Raw genomic sequence first — 14,943 nt, forward strand, 5'->3', positions numbered from 1 at the left:
AGGTTTGCACCATGATGGGTGACTTCTGCTATCCTTTTCTGTGCCACCCACTTAACTGTAGCCCCCTGTTCTCTCAGGCTGTAGGTGTTGCTTTCTTCCAGCACTCCTCAGCACCACTTTTCACTGAGGCCTGTGGAAGTTGCTAATCTTTGATAGTCCATAAATGAGCATCAGTTCTGGTTTCTGAGGGTTTCCAAGAGGCAAACTACCAAAGGTTTTTCAGCAACACCCAGGGATGAGGAAGGAGCACCAGCAGTTATCCCAAGCCAGAACAGAGGGCTGTGCTGGGAGAGGGGATGGTACCTGGGGTTGCAGGTGCCTGTTTCCATTCGGAGCCTTCCCAAGTGATGTGCCGGAGCTGCTCTCCTTATGTAGCACACAGAATGGAAGGCAGATGCAAAGTCCTGCACTCGCCCCTGCTTTTACATCCCTGACCTGCCCTCCTGTGCTCTGTCTGTACCCTTAGAAACTTTGGGAGAATTGAGGTGATGATGGAAAGCATCAATACAGTCTAAATCAAAACAGTGTTAAAAAATAATACAAATTATCTTTCTATATCTAATTGAAGACATGGGCTCTCTGACTAAACAAGCTGCGGCAACTGTTGCTACAGACTGGACAAAAAATATTGACTCCAGAGCAATTCTATGTTACAAGAGAAAAAGGAACTGAACTGGTAAGCAAAAGCGCTAATGCTGTCCAAGGTTAAGCCACTTCCTCGTCTGCTGGGCAGAGGAAAACCTGCCTTGGGGAGCTGTCACTACTCCGTTGCCTCACAGGTTTTCCCCTGTCTTCCTGTGGATGAAAGTTAGACTCAACATACTGAACCGGGTGGATTTTGTTCTGACCCGGCCTGGTTTGCAGATGAAAAAACATTCTGCATTCTTTTCATATTTTGTGTTTTGTTTTTGTTTTCTGGGAGACTTTACTGCCAGCTCAGCTGTCTGTGTGGCAGTAGTGGAGGCCTCTCCAGAGGGGAGGGAGAAGATCATGGTTTTTGTCCTGTAGCCTCATTTTTTTGACCATATGTAGATTAGCCACAGAAATCTTATGCATAGCACTCCAGCCAGGACCTGGGTTATCCCTCGTGTCCCAGATCACCCACCCACCTTGTCCCCACGCTTTGCTTCCTTCTGTAATGGAGGCCATGTCACGTGTGGGTGGAGTGCTGGTGTCCCTAGGCCAGAGCCAGGGCTTCTGCATGCACAGAGCATGTACTGTGGGATTAAATCACGTGAGCTGTGCCCAAATCCTTATCTGTAAAATAAAGATCCTAATTCCAGACCATGCAGGGAGGAAGAGAGCCCCTTTGTAGAGCCACTTTGAAGTTGTGGCACTCCATAGCAGAGCCCCGGTCTTTGGGATCCTGCACATTTCACAAGTTCCTTGGAGGTCATGACTCTGGCCCTGGTACCTGGATGATTTATGCATCTGACTGGTCTCGAAGTTTCTGGGGGCAGGGGGTAGTCTTCACTATTAATCCAAAGGCATCCTCCCCTTCATTTCTTTAGGCTGCAAATGTTTGTGCTTCAAAGCCCCCCTGTGAAGCCTTCTTTTTATGTTTTTTTCTCCTGTTTTGAATCTGATTCCTACATGCTTGGTCCAGATGGTGAGCTTTTAAAGACCTGCATTATTAACTTCTCTCTTTTTTTTTCCTTCCATTTTAAAAGCCATTTAGTGGGATGTATCTGAATAACATGGAATCAGGAATATACTACGACCTGTGCTGCGATGCCCCACTGTTCAGGTAACAACATCATTTAGGTTTCACAGCATCCTTAAAATGTCCTAACTGTGGCAGGAGAAGCAGTGTCTTTTCATGAGAGGAATGGAAACTGTAGGTCAGAAGAACAATTCTTTGGTGCCAGAGTGCTCTGTATAAGATTTCTAGGATACCTGTGGTGATACAGGTACATGGTATGCCCTTTTCTTTAGTGCATGAGGGTCTCCAGTGGCCAGCAGATAGCAGTTGCTACATTAGGGTCTGCCTTTTTCTCCTGCCACACACACTGGCCTTTTTGGTTGATAATAATTCTGTTTAAGAGGTCTCTCAGCCACAAGTTGCCACAAAACACTTGTGTTTATGTGTGAGTAGCACTGTATGTTTGCTCTGTTCTTGTGCTCCTCCATAGTAATCTTCTGCCAGTCATGCTACAGGGCTAGAGAGACCTTTGGTCTGCCTTAGGCTGGCTGTTGTTATGCTCTTACCGCTGGGTCCCTCGTACTGGAGCTGAGACCTCCTCTTCACCCCCACCCCCATCTTGTTCCCTAAATTAAATTCTACTATTTTTGCCTTTTTGGTTACATCTACTATTCAAAACCTGGCTGCAAATGGCTGTGCTATTAACCTCTGTGCTCTTTACAATACTATATATTTTGTAACTTCATTAAAGTCTGAGTAAAAGGAAATAGAGTAATTTGGAGTAGGATATGCAGAGGGTGTTCTGTTCTCTGTAACTGAACCAGAAAAGACAGTTCCTCATATTTTTGATCTAGAAAATAGCCTTTATATATTCCCAACTGCCAGTTCAATGGAATACGGCCGATATGCCCATTTTTATGAAGACTTTAAAGGATGCATCACAGATCAGAAGTTCAAATGGGAAGCTGAGGAACAGGATGCCTGGATAGTAAGAAGGGAAAAAAATGTAACGGCTGTATTAAAAATAAACCTAAATGGTAAAACTAAAATAAACTAACTAAAATTTAAGGCTGATAACCATGAATACTTAGTTTTCCTTTGGCCGAGTACAGAAAAGTATTGTTATGCAAATTAACATTTGATTACATGTATGTTTTTCTGTAATGGTTTGCTAATAAATGCTTTTGAATAAAATTATTTCAGAAGCCAGTGCAGCATTGCAGAATATGCTGAAGACAAATAAAAATACCTTTGGAAAATTCAGATAAGTTAAAGAAATTTTAAATTACTAAGATGTGGAAGAGTTCCTGCAATTCCTTCCGATGTTCCTTCAATTTAGACATCCTTTATATTAGACAGTAGATGTTGACAGGCCAACACGAAGAGAGGAGGGCACTGAAGGAAATGTTTCTGCTGCTAAACTAATAACAAAACAACAATATAACCAAATACTCATGCTTCTTTTTGCAGTATCCAGCTCTCAGAGAATATAGGTACTTTTGTTTAAAGCATAAAATAATGCTGAGCTTTACAGACTGATACAGAGAAATAAAACCCCCCAAACTTACAGAAAAAACCTTTTAACGAAATTGAAAATTATTAATGTGCAAAATGGTCTGAAAATATTTTTTCCATTAATGCATTCTGTTGTGGAGGACACTAACAATGAGGACCAAAATGGTATTTGATAAAAGATGCATTCATCGTGTTTATTTCCTAGTGCATTAAAAATGTCCTTTCTTTTTCAAATGCATTAGATCATTAGCTACAGGTAAACATGAAGCATCTCCTCCTTTCTTTCAAGTACACGTGTGTGTGCATATACATTTTTCCCGGAACTTATTATCTTCTGCTACCAAATATTCATTTGAAAGAGTTGGAAATACATGGAACAAACCCCTAACCTTTATAGATAGCAAATTGTGGTGCTTTAATGAAATCTCAAACCTTCAGCAAACGGTAAACCTACAGCTGAGATTCATACAGCAAAAAGCACTTTTTAGAACTATCTGGATTCCATCCAGGACAACTGAAATAGGGATCAAAGTAAATGACATGTGCTTGAGGAATGGTGTGTCGAAGGCTAATCTAATGCATATGTTTAGGGAAAGTCCATTTATCCATAAATTAAGTGGTAAAATACTTCAAAGGACAAATATGATCTTGAACAGCAATATTTTGGGGTACTAAAATGTTTCTATTAGGGAATCTAAGTGATATTACTGTTAGTAAAACCACACAGAGGCCATTTCTATTGAGAGCTAGTTTAACAGCTCAAAAGATTGATCCTTTAGCAGTGGAAAACATCTACAATAAACGTAAGTATTGTGAGCGGCATGTGAGGGATGGAGTCAGTCAGGGTCAGATGCAAAACCCACATAGTATTGAAGACCTTCCTTGACTCTACTGGGTTTCAGAGATGATCCTCCTATCTATGTATGAATAAGCAGAAGATCCGTGTCAGAAAATGAAGAATTCTGACCGAAATATTTTTAAAATAAAGAAAGTAATGGCACAAGTATATCAGGGAAACTCAGAAGTGGTGTATGGACATTTGTGTTCCCCCAGGGGTTTGTCTGGGAGGCTGTGGCCAGTAGGCAGAGTGTAGCTCTTCGGGTGGCTGTGTAGCAGGGGTGGCAGAGGGCTCTCTTTGGCTGGAGGAAAACAGTCTTGGAGCCCTAAATACCTTCTCATGCAGGCGCAGAGGTGCAAACTGCATTCGCTTCGGTGCAGCCTGCCTCCGTATTGTCTCCTGCCGCGCTTTGGTTTTATGGAGGGGAGGAGGTAGCAGAGCCTTTGGTCATTCTGTGTTTGCAAATCCTCTTATATTTCCACAGTTGCGTTGCTTAAAGGCAGCCCTGTACAGTTAATTATAAAACGCATGCTAAAGCATGCACTGTTGTTTGGGTTGGGTTTTCTTTTAAGCTTTTTGCCCTGATTGTTTGTCTTGCCTTTCTAAAAGGCATTGCAAGTGAGATTTTCAGATTTTTTTCTTCACTGTGTTAACATCCCACAAAAAACCCACAATGTATATACTAGATATGTTGCTTTAAATTCTATGTTGACTAATGGACTGATCCCCCTTGATCACAGAAAAGCTGCTGCTGGTGCTGGTGTCTCCATCCACCACTAGGTGCCAGTAAGAGCATTGGGTTTGTGAAAGTGGGCTAAACGGGGGGGGGAATCGGGAGGGAACAGTTGCGGTGGGTCTCCGGACCACTGATCCTAGTGGTATGTGAGTCTGTCTTCATTTCTCGCTCTAACTCACACTAGGTTACTCTTTGCTAGAAGAAACTACTTATTGCTATCAAAACTTGCACAGCTTTAAGTAGGAGGGATTATTTCATTTCTGTATGCTAAATCCCCAAAGTATTTTCTGATTGTATTTTCCAGTATGCTCTAGGTTTTAATATGCACCTAAACAGGGCTGGTAATCCTGGATGTTAACAGGAGGCACCCACAAGCTGACAGTCTGTAGTACTGTTTCTCATGGCTGTGATTATCTCTTGGGAAAAGCAGGGCTTCATGCTGTGAGGATTTGTGATTAGTCGATTGATGGTTTGAGCAAGGCTCTGTTTGATTTACCAAACTGTTTTGATGGCTGTCTGCAAGCCAAAGCCATCATCTAATGTGAGCCTGGTCCGGTTGGCCAACCCAGCTGTTTTCCATACTTCATTTCTTCTTGTGAACTCTCTTCTCTGAGGTTGTGCTGTATTGGGCCAGGCTTTGAACTGCAACTTTGCAGGTGTAATTCAGCTAAACAATGCGCTCAGTTGTTGGAAAAACCTTTTTTCAAGCTTTATAAATTGCCAGACTATCAGACCATCAGTGAAATAGAAATGGTGAGGCAAAAGCTCTTGTTGTGGGCTGGTTGAGAATTCCCTTTGGCAAAGAGCTTCCAGCACAGTTTGATGCCAGTGAGAAAATTTCTATTGTGCCAAACACTATTAATAGTATTGCAAGACAAGGATGAGGAAAAAAGCCAATATTCTTATTGAAAATGGACCTTTTTTGTAACATCTCTGTTATTAATTAACAAGAAGATCTGGTTTCCACTATAGCTCAGAAAAGAAGTACAATTCTGGGACTGGATGGCTGCCATTTTCTGAGGCTTATGGTACTTGTGGCAGAGATGGAAGTAATACCAGTATCATGAGACAACCAGATAACTTGTTTGGATCAACTCAAACTGAAGTTGTCTGCAAACAGGTATGTTTATTTTGGGGGTGATACCCAAAGACCCAAACCTTAACAAATATGTTTTCTTGTGCCCATGAATAAATCTACCTAAATCTAGCAGTGAGAATTACAGTATCTCTGGAACTATTCTATCTCACTTCTTGGTATGAAACACATGAGTAGATCTCTAAATATCTAGTATTGACAGTCAGTTTGGGTGAAGAAAATGATGTGACTAGGGAAAGTAGTTGTGTAAGTACAGCCAAGGTCTGGAGCTTAGACAGAAAATTTATTCCAAGGACCTCAGGTGGACTGCAGTATGTGACAAGAGACAGTAGAAGGGACTTGGAGATTTAGTTCACTCATTTGCCCTATCACAGGGTCGATGCTTCCTAATTCAGTCCTGCTAAACGTTTGCTTAAGTGGTTCTTAAAATATGCAGTGACGGAGAATCCACAGCCTCGCTAAATAATGAGCTGTCATGTTCATGTCTTCCTATTTTTGGTTAGACACTGGGGAGAACACTAAGTTTGCTTTGCAGTTGAAGATTATTACTATTTGCCCTGCATGGCAGTAGTGGTGCCCCGCATCTTCACAGCTGTCTTCTACAGGTTCTCTCATTTCACAGAAGCCACCCTTGTGTGGTAGCAATTCCTGTCCTGGCAGTGTTCCTGTTGTTACACCTTTACCTTCCCCCAACCCATGACCCGTACTTGTACTGGGACCTGCTGTAATACCCAGGTCCTTCTCTGAAGAACTGCCACTCCTGTTTCTTCCCAACACTGTGTCTGTTCTGTTTATTACATCTGTTAAGATATAAAAGTATGCAGTTGAGTTTAATGAATTGGCAGCCCCTTCTAGCAGGATTAGGTATTATCTGCAAATGTAACGAGCATTTGTTGCAGTCCATTATCAGGTACAGTCCATGTTTGCAGTAATATCCAGCAAACACCTTTCAAGAACTCCAGCTGAAGACAATCTTCCCATTTTACAATGAACCACTGGTACCTATTCTGAGTCTTTTTCCCATCAGTAATTTGAGGGGGAGGGAGGGCGACAATACTCAGTTGACCTGTGTGAAAGACTTACACTGACTGTCTCAATTAACTTGAAATTTTCATTATGTATTAAGGACTCTAGATCCTCCCATTTATTTCCTATACTTTCTGGCATTAGTACCTTTTGACAACTTCTCCTGGTAACTGATTGTTCAGGGGCAGATATTAATCCTCTGGCCAGAGGTGATCGCTCCAGGATGTATTTCTAGTCTCTCCCCCACCCATCCAACTCAACAGTGAATTCATCATACAATGATCATACATTCATCATTTCTTCATTCAGGATAACACAGCAGGTACCAGCATAATGTTTGTCCATAATTTTAATGATAACAATGGTACATCATTTCTGTTACAGTGTGACATCTAGGCCATGTGTTTGATGATGGGCCCACACCTTCTGGGCAGAGGTTCTGTATCAACAGCGTTTCATTAAACTTCAGACCAGGCTCTGGTCAGTGAGAAGTGGATCTCTGGCTTACAGAACATACTCTTACTGCTCATACAACAAGCTTGTGAAAAACTCTCATACTTTTAATATAGAACTCAAATTTTCAGACTTATGCCATTGCAGCTTTGCTTTCCAGCTATTATCAGTGTTGATAAAATACATATTTCTGTGGTAACTCTTTGGTAGTCCTCCTTTTCATGGTTAGTGTGATGTAAGTGTTGATCTGTTTATTGTATTTTTTTAATTAAAAAAAAAAAATCTATGCAATAGTTCACATTCATAACTATCACCATTAACTGTATTGAGACTGCAGAAATGAAGTGGTCTCCTGAACCTGACATTGTCTATGCTTAACAGTAGTTGTTCCAGGCACCCAGGAACACAGATGCACATGGCTGACCTGGCTGACTGTGCCAGAGCTTCTATTTCTGTAAAATCATCCTAAAATCCTTCTAAACGGAAGCAAATATAACATGAACCCCGAGATAAGATTTGAGGGGGGTATTTTCCCCTGATGTGGGAGACCTTTAGCCAAACCAAGTAACTTTTCCATGAACCCATAAAAACAAAGTCCTGAAGGAGGGCCTAATTAAAACTATTCCAGTGGAGACATGAAGCCTTTCTTCTTTTGAATCTATGACTTTGATTCTGTGTCCAATAGCAGAGCTGAAGTAGGGTTTGCTCCAGGAACTTCCTCTTACAGAAATAATGTAATAATAATGTAATGAACTGTGTCATATTTCCAGACTTCTGTTATCACTTGTGTATTTCCAAATCCGAAAATAGAAATGAATGTGAAGTTTACTGTATTTTGGGGGGAAAATCAGCATCAAAAAACATGTTCAGTAAAGTGACGGTTTTGTTGAAAATGTGCTTTGCCTGTTCTTCCTTGTGCAAGTTTGTAAATACTTCTGTATTCTCCCAAGCATGTCACCATAGTTTGCTGTAACAGGAAAATAAATTGCATGTTTGTTAAATGGAGCTTTCCTGCTTTCAGATTTTTTTCCAGAGAAAATAATCTCTGAGTCAGAACATCAGCTTCACTAAACTGGCCGGGTTTAAATGCTTCCCTGCTGGGAGTTACTAGGCAACATCTCATTTGGCTTTACCTATAACAGGCTGTTTCCATTCTCCCCACTTTGGTTGCCTCAGTAATAAAAAGGGTGTGTTCATTTACTTAGACTACTGTAGTCTTAAAACTGTTTAATGTCTTCAGAAAGCAGACCTCTGTTGCACTGAATTTCGTTTTGCTCCTTCTGCCTTGGAACTCTGCAGTTTTTCGTTCTCCTGTGCTTTCTACAGAACTCCACAATTTCATAACTTTTAAAAACATCGTACAAAGACAGTGATCACTACAGCCAACCTAACCCAGAATGGCACAACAGCCACCAGAGGTGTGAAGCAGCATGAATGAGGTAGACACTTGCTGCTACTGGTTTTATGTAGTGTCATAGATGGTGACAGTCACATTGTCATCAGAGGTTAACAGCAGCAGCAGCTGCTTGCTGTGTCTGTGCTGCACCATGCTCTGCCATGCAGAGACATCCTTGCATCACCTTTTGCTATCACCTGCCTGCTCTCACCAGGATGTACATGCCCAGCCTGCTCAGGTGTCCGCTCCCACAAGTCTTTGCAGGCTGTACAGAAATCACCATCCTTGCATGCTCTGAATTCAGGTACTCCCCATCCTGATATAATTTCATTCACTGGTTAGGTTTTTTTTCTTAAAATCTATTGCATGCCTACTGGAAAGGGAGGTTGGTCCTTACAGGCATTCTTTAGCCAGGTAGCCCACTCCCCTCTCCTCACCTTTCACATCAGGAGAGGGTTGTCTCAGAAAGGAGCACGACTAGAAGATGTCCCCAGCTGGACTTCTGTGTTCAGCCAGGTGCTGAGGAAGAAGCCAGCACCTGCCTGAGTACAGTGACTTTTGGCTGGGATACCAAATTGAAATGCTCCTTGTTTCTGCAAATGACAGAATAGGAAGAAAATTGGCAAAATACCTGGTTCTTACCTGTCGCCACAGATACCAGGTCTCACTGACACCTGCGGATAAGACTGAATGCCATACAAACAAAATAGACCATGGAGCTGACAAAACAAGTATCCACACACAGACTGGTGTGCAAACAAGGCTCAGTTTAGTACCTGGGATGTATATTGTTGACCAACTCTCAGTGAACTGGCGAGTTAGTAATCATTACTGACAGAAGAAGCTTGCCTGAGCAGAGAGCACATTTATTTTACACCTATAAAGATCATCGTATGCAACTGGAGATTTGGGCTAAGAAGCAGCTGGTGCCTCCTCACTCATGCAGCAGGACCTGAGGAAAGAGTCCTGTAAGGCTCCAGTTTTTAGCTTGTGCTGTGTTAATTACAGGTACATAATCATATGAACAGACCCATATCTCCAAGGACATCACCTGATCTGCACTATTCTGATATGTCACCAAGCAAACAACACAAAGCACAACTCAGCTGCCCCAGAGAAACCAGACACTGAGCTAAGCAACCTTGTTCTGCTTATTCAAATGAAAACAAGGAAAAGAAGAAGGTTTGGCTTCCACCATGTGTGTAAAATCAGAGTAGTGGCCCATCACCTTTCAGTGTGGCTGTGTTTGTGTGGTTTCTGTTTGTGTGGTTCAGTTTGGAGTAGCTATAGTGAGCGACACTTGAATATCCCACCCCTTACGCTTCACCATAACACTAAAATATCTGCATGTACCTGTGTGTATATATCAGTAGAGGAACAGGGGAACTAATTTTGTTTTGTAAGTATAGTCAGTAATCAATTTGGAATAAAAACCAAAATCAACAGAAGCCCTCTTATCACTCCCAGCCCTCCCTGTTGCAGGCAGTGTGCACCTCTTTTAATAAAACACAGCCAGTGGTGCAGGATTGAGCAGAGCAAGACGGAGGTAGTAGATACAGGAGAAATGAGTGGAGGAAATGGGTGTGAACTTCTTGAATTAGCTCTTCTGATGCCTTTTTAGCAATGTCTGACTCACATTCTCTGCTGTATCAGACAGTGGCTGGAACCGGTTGCACAGCAGTCTCAAGTAGTGTGGTGGGGATAAGGCATGGGTTTCTGAAGTGATCCATATTTTTATTACATTATCACTTGTGAAAAATTATATGGATCAAATGGGATACTCCTCAGTAGTCCTTTACAAAAGGGCATATTTGATAGCCTTGTTTTCTATTATTTGTCATACAGTACAAGATGGGGGAGAAGGACCATGTGCATTTGGGTACAAGATAATTATATTTTGAGCACAGCATTATTATTATTAGATTAACAATTAATTTTGAGGGTGTACCAAGATCTGCATGTATAAAACTGCAAGCTGCCTGTGTCTTTGGTTTTACTGTTCCCTCTGCTGGCTTTTTATTCTCTATATATCAGTTCAAACTTCTATATTTCACTTTTAAGATCTAACACAGCATGGTCCCACCTTGTGTTTTGTCTCATACATACTGATGGCACTGGCCTGTGCTCTTCCAGTAATGTCTGCCTTTGTAAATTTAAGGTCAAGTTTTCTTCAAATACATTTGTGCTTTATCTTGGGCTGCCAAAACCAGAAGAGATCCATCTATGGCTCTGCAGAGCCACTTAGTTCCCCTGCTCTTCCTGGCCTCCTCCCTGAAATTTGCATCTCTCAGTGTGCATGTAGAGCACATCTAAGCAACTGGTGTACCCTGACAGCTGGGATTACGCCAGCCATAATGATGCCACTGTTACCTTGTGCTTCATGCATCTGCCAGGGGAATCCATGCGACATTTCTCATTATGTATTTGAGTTTATCTCCCATGACAATGCATTTACATGTACTGATTTTATGTCTATAAACAAAGCTGTTGACATTTATGGTTTTATTCCTGTGTGATGTAAACTGCTGGACATTCAGGACCTCTGACCATGAGCTGTTTGGAGCAGGGAACTTCATTATCTTCTGTGTCTGTGGTACCAACCACACCAGGACTGATCCCAGCTCAAGACCCAAAGATCCTGAATAATAAAGGCTGATAATGATGGAAGACACTATTAAAGAGTATCGTAGGCTACAAGAATTTCCTCATGTATCTGCACTGACTTTGTTCCACCATAGTGAATAAAGAGCAGTTGCTTTTCTGAACTGAATATACTCTGCCAGGCAACTGCAGATTTATTTTCTATCCTTCACATCTGAGAAGTTTTTCAACATTGTTATTTCATTAATTAGTTTCCATTATGATACTTTTTATCCCACTGTGTTTTCAAATAACCTTTTATAAATCCTAACTGAGGTTTCTGCATAATTCTTAAGAGATTTTAACATCTTAAAATGAACTATTTCAAGACTTTCTTAGTCTTTGCAGCATTTCTACAAGGCAAGTAATTATTCTAAATTTTACTGAGGGAAGACTTGATGAGAAGAATTTAATTGACTTATTCAAGACTACAAATTAGATTTGCAGCCAAGCCAGAATTAGACTCTGCATGGCTCCTAACAGTGTCCAGATCTTCAGACCCTGTTTTTTCTATAACTTGTTTTGGTACTTAATTGCTTAGGGGGGTGAATTATCAAAAGAGAGGAGGTAAAATTAACATACGTTTTTCCAGCTATGGTATTAAACCCAACACTAAGCCAATTAGGGCAACTCTGGCACATAAAGAGCAATACTTGACCTCTTTCTTAGAGCAAAGGTGGTACAGGCTTGGTTAGGAATTAGGCAGCTGTAATCTCTGCCTGTGCTTCATATTGCCACACAATCTAAAATGAACCAATGTTCTTTGTTCCATGACAGCTTTAGGTAGAAATGAGGTAAGGCAGCTTGCTAACAGCAACTTCTCTGCTTGGGAGCCGGCATGGCTTTTTTTGTGAGCACACAGAGAATAGGAAAGAAGGAGCAGGTTACTCCTGTATTACTAGCAGCTTCACCCTCCTTTCACCAGAAACCATAATGCCCATCATTTTAGGGCATTTTAGGCATGTATCCACAGAACTGTAGTGATGCTTTTTTTTGTTGCACCATGCTGCAAATCATTTGGATCATCTTTTAAGCTTGTTGACAACGTAGTCTGATTCTGGTTGGAACAAGAGAAGAAGAGACGCTTTTCTCAGAGCGAAAATCAGACTTTGCCACCCAAGAACACCTCCAGTATGAGATGGCTCAGGAGGCAGCCTGCATGAGAAGCAACTGAAAAAGTCTCAGTTTGGGTTTTGCTTTTTTTTCTCATTTTGAACAAGATGGTGAGGGCTTAGCTAGTACTCATAAGTGTTTGCATTTTCTGGTCTTCAACCATGGTCATACTGTGTAGAAGAAATGAGTCCTGTTACCACACAACTGAACTGCCTCCTCTTCAATTCACTTAATGACTTTTTGCACTGGGAGCAAAGTGTTTTAAACCATACTTTTGCACCTGTCCCACCTCCTGCTATACCCAAGTGATGAGCTGCAGTAACACTAGCCTCACAGTATGTCGTGTAATGCTCAGCACCCCATCAACCTCATGGATTTCACAGCTCTTTACACATAAATGATGCCTAGCCCCAGCCCTTTGCGGTAGTGGTGAGCCACATGTCACAGAATAGGAAACTGAGGGACAGCTGTGGGAAGTGACTCGCCCACAGTCCCCCGGGGCAGGGCAGGGAAATCTGATTACAGAAAGGGTTCTCAAAAGCTCTCCAAGTGTGAGCTGCTGCCAAAATTCACAAAGGCAAAGTAGTTTAAAAGCAAAGCTCTTTTTGAAGGAGTGCCCAGATTTTTTCAAGACTAAAAGAATTTGTCTCAAGGCAGGTGTGTCCATGGGGACTGGTTTTAGTAGCGCTGAGGAATGTGTGTGGAAGGGATTGGCAGGTTGCCATGGGGCAGAAGAAAGAGAAATTCATGCCCATTATTGCAGTCCCTTTTATTGTCTTCTCTTTTGTTGTTTTTTTTTTTTCTTTGCTCTGTGGCATCCTTCCTCTCTCCCCCCTCAGAAATCCCTTTGTAATATCCTCCGGGCTCTGGCTTTATTGACTGCGCTTACCCTCACCTTGTGCCTGAACCCTTCTAGTTCCAAACACTCAGTCTGCTTCCTTTGGTGCCAGAGAGATGATCAAACACGCAGTCCCACGCCCACACCTGAGTCAGCAGCTATCTGCACATGCTGGAGGTGACTGTGGGGAAATGGCCTGCAGGCTCCAGGGAGGCTGGCAGAGCAGGCATCAGCTGTGTTCACCCAGCTCACCTCCTTTGCGCACGCAGTTTAACAGCATTTACAAAGTCACTTCCAGAAAAACTTGTCAGCAACAGAAACCAGGAAAAAGAAAAAAAGTCATTAGGGATGCTTGAGTAGCCTGCTCAGTTCTGGAAATAAAGACTGTGCTGTGCTGCCATGTTACTGATGTACGGGATGTAGAAGTGTGGCCCACAGCCAGGTCATCTTTGCTTAGGTGTTATTTTTGGAAGATCAGAAGATGGATCCACACAATTTATGATAGGAAGAAGGAACAGGAAAGGATAACAAAGTATTTTCCACAACTGTTGGGAAAGGGGCATAGAAAACGCAAAGGAAGGTGCTGGAGTCAAAGAGAGACAACGAGAATGCATGTTTTCCTTTCCAGAAGGAGTCAGCACTGAAGGATGAGGACACAGCTCGTGGACTGAAAGCACGTTGAGGAATGCATCTAAAGAGCTGACTGTGAGCTCTCAGGAATGCGGGAGCTGAGGTCAATCCTCCCTGGTGTGACAGTCTCTTGGGGACAGTTCTGACACAGCCATGGGATGCCTATGCATTTTCTTGGATTACTGAAGGAGAAAGCCTTGTGAAGGGCTAGGATCTGAGCAAAGCTAGAAGCAGGTGTTCATGCTTGGAAAGTTCAGGAGATTGACCACACTGTTAATCAGAATACCAGGTGCAAAATGAACCCTCACACATCCACTGCCCCAGGAATGACCCTATTCCCAATCCAGAAAACGTTCCCTCCCTATTTCAGGCTTTACATTACCTCTTAGTCCTGGGCCTCTCCTGAATGCGCTTGGGTATTCACACTTGGGTCCATTATGAACAAAGGTCATTAAACCTTGTCGTGTACAATATGTCTAGCTGGAGTTTCCGTAGGCCCCCAGAGAAGGAAAAAAAGGGCCTCCATGACACTTCTCCTTGGCAATAGCCCAAATAGCCTCTGCCTCTGGGCTTGGTCTGTAAGAACGGCATTTTCCAAAACTGGATCACATGTAACTTTCTATGACCTTGTAGCCCTCACTTTACTTTTATGAATGAACCTCTATTAAAAGCGGGGGGTAAATGTTTTTTCTTTGTCCCTCTTTCAGTTTACAAATTTGTCTTCTCCTATAGCCAGCTGTTAAAAGATTGGTTCTGCCCCTGCTTTCACCTTTCCTGTTTTATCAGCTGAGACGTCAAACTGAGGGCCTGACCACTTGGTGTTAAAGATCCATGGCTCTTTTTGTAAGGCAGTGGCCTGGCCAATTCTAGACTCTAAATGCTGCCTTGTTTTACAGTTTGAGTTAGCCTCTCACACCCTAAATTGCAAGGCATCGTTGCCTTGAGCAATGAACACAGCTTCTCTGTCCTAATTCAGGGGTGACAGCAGTTAAGCAATAGGTGAAAGAAACTGCGTATTTC

The 14,943-nt window shown here is 42.2% G+C and overlaps 1 protein-coding gene across 1 annotated transcript; it reads left to right on the forward strand.

Moving 5' to 3' along the window:
* Window positions 1-570: 570 nt before the first annotated feature.
* On the forward strand, window positions 571-7,341 carry MSRB2 (methionine sulfoxide reductase B2). The gene is given in 5 exon segments (XM_009507280.2): window positions 571-618; window positions 620-676; window positions 1,671-1,747; window positions 5,704-5,855; window positions 7,238-7,341. Coding segments are annotated over 5 exon segments (438 nt in total).
* The last annotated feature ends 7,602 nt before the right edge of the window (window positions 7,342-14,943 follow it).

The sequence above is a fragment of the Phalacrocorax carbo genome, chromosome 2, assembly GCF_963921805.1.
Source record: "Phalacrocorax carbo chromosome 2, bPhaCar2.1, whole genome shotgun sequence".
Taxonomy (NCBI): domain Eukaryota; kingdom Metazoa; phylum Chordata; class Aves; order Suliformes; family Phalacrocoracidae; genus Phalacrocorax; species Phalacrocorax carbo.